The sequence below is a fragment of the Lathyrus oleraceus genome, chromosome 2 (genome assembly GCF_024323335.1).
Source record: "Lathyrus oleraceus cultivar Zhongwan6 chromosome 2, CAAS_Psat_ZW6_1.0, whole genome shotgun sequence".
Lineage (NCBI taxonomy): Eukaryota > Viridiplantae > Streptophyta > Magnoliopsida > Fabales > Fabaceae > Lathyrus > Lathyrus oleraceus.
This window is the reverse complement of record NC_066580.1, coordinates 133,519,722-133,522,860: the sequence shown is the minus strand read 5'-3', so window position 1 is coordinate 133,522,860 and position 3,139 is coordinate 133,519,722. Positions and strand designations below refer to the sequence as shown.

General features: G+C 31.6%; 1 protein-coding gene across 1 annotated transcript; it reads right to left on the bottom strand.

Annotated features, from left to right (window-relative positions):
* Window positions 1-2,478: 2,478 nt before the first annotated feature.
* LOC127121229 (senescence associated gene 20) lies at window positions 2,479-2,937 on the bottom strand. The gene has a single exon (XM_051051796.1). It carries the CDS (start codon window positions 2,935-2,937, stop codon window positions 2,479-2,481), a length of 459 nt encoding a protein of 152 aa, XP_050907753.1.
* Window positions 2,938-3,139: the final 202 nt, after the last annotated feature.

Below are 3,139 nucleotides of genomic sequence, written 5' to 3'. Positions count from 1 at the left end.
AACCATAATAACAAATTTAAATAACAAGAACTACTCCTTTAATAAGGAATAAAATTTTGAGAGTGAAGAGTTTGAGGTGGATTAATGAATGAGAGGTAGATTCTTAAGATTATGAAAGTTTCATATTTAAAGTTGAGACACCATGAAGGAGATGATGTTTCAATTTAGGACTATTTTCACTATTTGCAAAATGTATTAGTAAAAAAAGTGCAACCCGCTTGTTTAAACAAACTTAACCCACAACTTCACTGGTTTGACTATTGAACCGGTCGGACCACAACAATTTTCATCGGGTCTATTGCATATTCGATCCTTTGACCTTTCTAACCCGTCATAAACTCAAGTTCACGGTCTGACTAGCCAGGTCGGGCCGAGTTTTAAAACACTAGTTTGATGTCATTATGCTACCTTCTGAGGCGATTAAGCATATAATATAAGTTAGGCTCCAATACCACTTGTTGACCAAATGACTTCAAACACGATAGGGGACGAATTGTGTTGGTTCAAAACCGTTGTCTAATTATAAAAAAAATTGGTTTATAGAAATCTTTAAATTGATTTTATTAGTTAAATAGAGATTAAACAGTTGAATACAAGAAAGAAAGAAATAAAGAAGATAAGAAGAGAAAGAGAGACAGCATAAAGAAAAAAGGAAATGGAAAATAAAAAGATAAGGTAAAGAGAGCATGTTGGTCAGTGTATTTTAATACACCTTATTTTATTTTATGCTAAGACAATTATATGAATTCTCGCATTATTTTCATTGCTTTTAGTGTGTTTTTAGAGTTAAGTTTAGATTTGCTTTTATTTTACTTATGTTGTTTATTTTTGGAATAAGTTGTATTTTGATACATTCTCACTATGCAGATCATAACTTCAGCTACGAGAAATTGATTAACACGTTCAAATATGCGTTGGAAAGTTAAAACAAAAACATACAAGTTTTATGTAGAAGTCAAAAACCAATTCAGGGTGTAAAGGATTCAAATTATCATATTTCCTTCCAGAACTAATAAAAGTAAATTAGTTAGTTTTGGGTCAACTTATGTTTTTCGGGCCGGTGCTCTTAAAGCCCAATTTTCTTTTTTATTTAAGCTAAACTCAGAACTAGATAAAGTTAGACAAGTTTTTAATGAATTAGAATCGAGAGCATTAGGATTTCATGGTCGGCTAAACTTCAAGAATAATATACCTTTCTGAAATTTCTTCAAGGCTTTGGGGTTATTGTATTATCCGGTTTTTATTCAATCCCTTTCAATTTTGTTTCATGTGTCTTGTTTGATTAATCTAAGTCTCATAAAATATGATTGATTAAATTTGGTCGATGCATGTTCCTTAACTTAGCGTGTTAACTTAACTTATTAGCTAACTTCGCATGTTCTTCAAGCGTCATGCTTAATGTGGTAAATAGGAATATAATTCACATGATATTGGAAGTGTTTGTCCAATCGAGATTATAATAAAATAGGAATTGAATTCGCTTAGGGAATTGGTGATATGATAATTGATGATAAGTCTGAAATTATCCAACCAATCGATTAATCTGTTGATCATAATTGAAATCGTTTTCTTTATTTTCAATTGTACGAAAACCTAAAACCACTGTTTTTAGTTTCTTTCCTTTGGTTAAATAAATTTAAAGTCCTTGCGATACGACTCGAGTGTCGTTTTCTTATACTACACTTTATTTACTCGTTTTTAACCTGTGTGCGGCAACAGATCAAGTTGCCGCCGTTGTCGGGAACTCTCTGTTTATTTTAGCCAACTTTAGAATCATACTTTAGAGTCTTGTTAGAAATTTTCTTTCTTTCTTTTTTTTTATTTGTTGATTTTAAGTGTTACAGTATAGTGGTAAGTATCTCAGCCTATGAGACGACTCTATAAGCTACAGTTTCAAAATGCTCCGACTTTTTTTTCATAAAAAAAAAACAACAAACAATACTCCCTTTCAAAAAAACACCTTAAGAGATTTTGACACTTAAAACCGCAAGTTCCTTTCTTTTTTTAAACGTGTTGTAGATGATCCTATATATTTAATAAAATAATTTAATTGTAAATCAATAATATAGTGAAATTCCGTTGTTTGCGAACTCATTTTATTATCACTTCCAACAATTCATATCGTAGGCAGTGAAGAAATCTCGAACCCTTCGTAAAAAGTTGCTGGTAATGATTCTTCCATATGATATTGGACTCGAATTTTACATCTCTCTTTGTAATGAACTGGAGTATCTTGTACTTCCTATAGTTTAATTTTGCTTATAAAAAAATCTTAATTTTTTCACATATTTCAATTTGGAGAATCACTTTGGTAACCCTCTTAATTACTCTCTCCTTTTCTCTCATCATGTTTATATTTTCCAAACAAATGTGGGAATGAAGATGAAGAAAAAAAAGGTTGGGAGCAATTTTTCGTTATATAAATACAAGAACAACACATATTTTAATGAAGAAAAAAAAACCTTTTTCTAGTACTTGCTAGATTGTAAGAATGAGTCCAGGAACAGAAGCATCACAAAGCTTACTCTTCCAGATACATCTACAACTTGAACCAACAACAACATCTTCTGGATAGAAACCAAGCTTAGTAACAGTTACGGAAGTGTTAACATACTCTCTAACTTCAGTTATTATTCCGTCACTAATAGACCATGCATGAACCCACCACATCATGTTTTTTTCATCATACCCTTCAGCAACAATCACTGATCCAAAACCGATTATGAGATTAGGAACTAGAGATTTTTGAGATGATGATGATGATGAGTCTGTGAGGAAAGAGACTAAATAGTGACTATGGCGTGGAGGACCATGGAACCACCATTCCAAATCTGAGGCAAGAAGATGTTGCATTGTTTTTGTGTCTTTGGAAACTAAGGCTTTGTATAAGTCAGTTACTAGTTTCTTGTTGTGTTCCTCTTTCTCTATTGTAGGCATATTACGAGATGAATTAACGTATGCAGTGAGAATGAGAATGAGAATTAAAATGAAAATGAATGGTGAGGGAGTGTTCTTATATATTAATGGTTGGAGGTGACATGAGATGAGTGATAGAGACACATGAGTTGAGATATGTAATTAATTAATGAATTAATTGGAACAATATTTTATCATTTTTTTCTACTAATCTAATAGTTTG

Excerpts from the sequence above, each read along its gene's own strand:
- LOC127121229 (XM_051051796.1), bottom strand. The coding sequence starts at position 2,937 with ATGCCTACAATAGAGAAAGAGGAACACAACAAGAAACTAGTAACTGAC.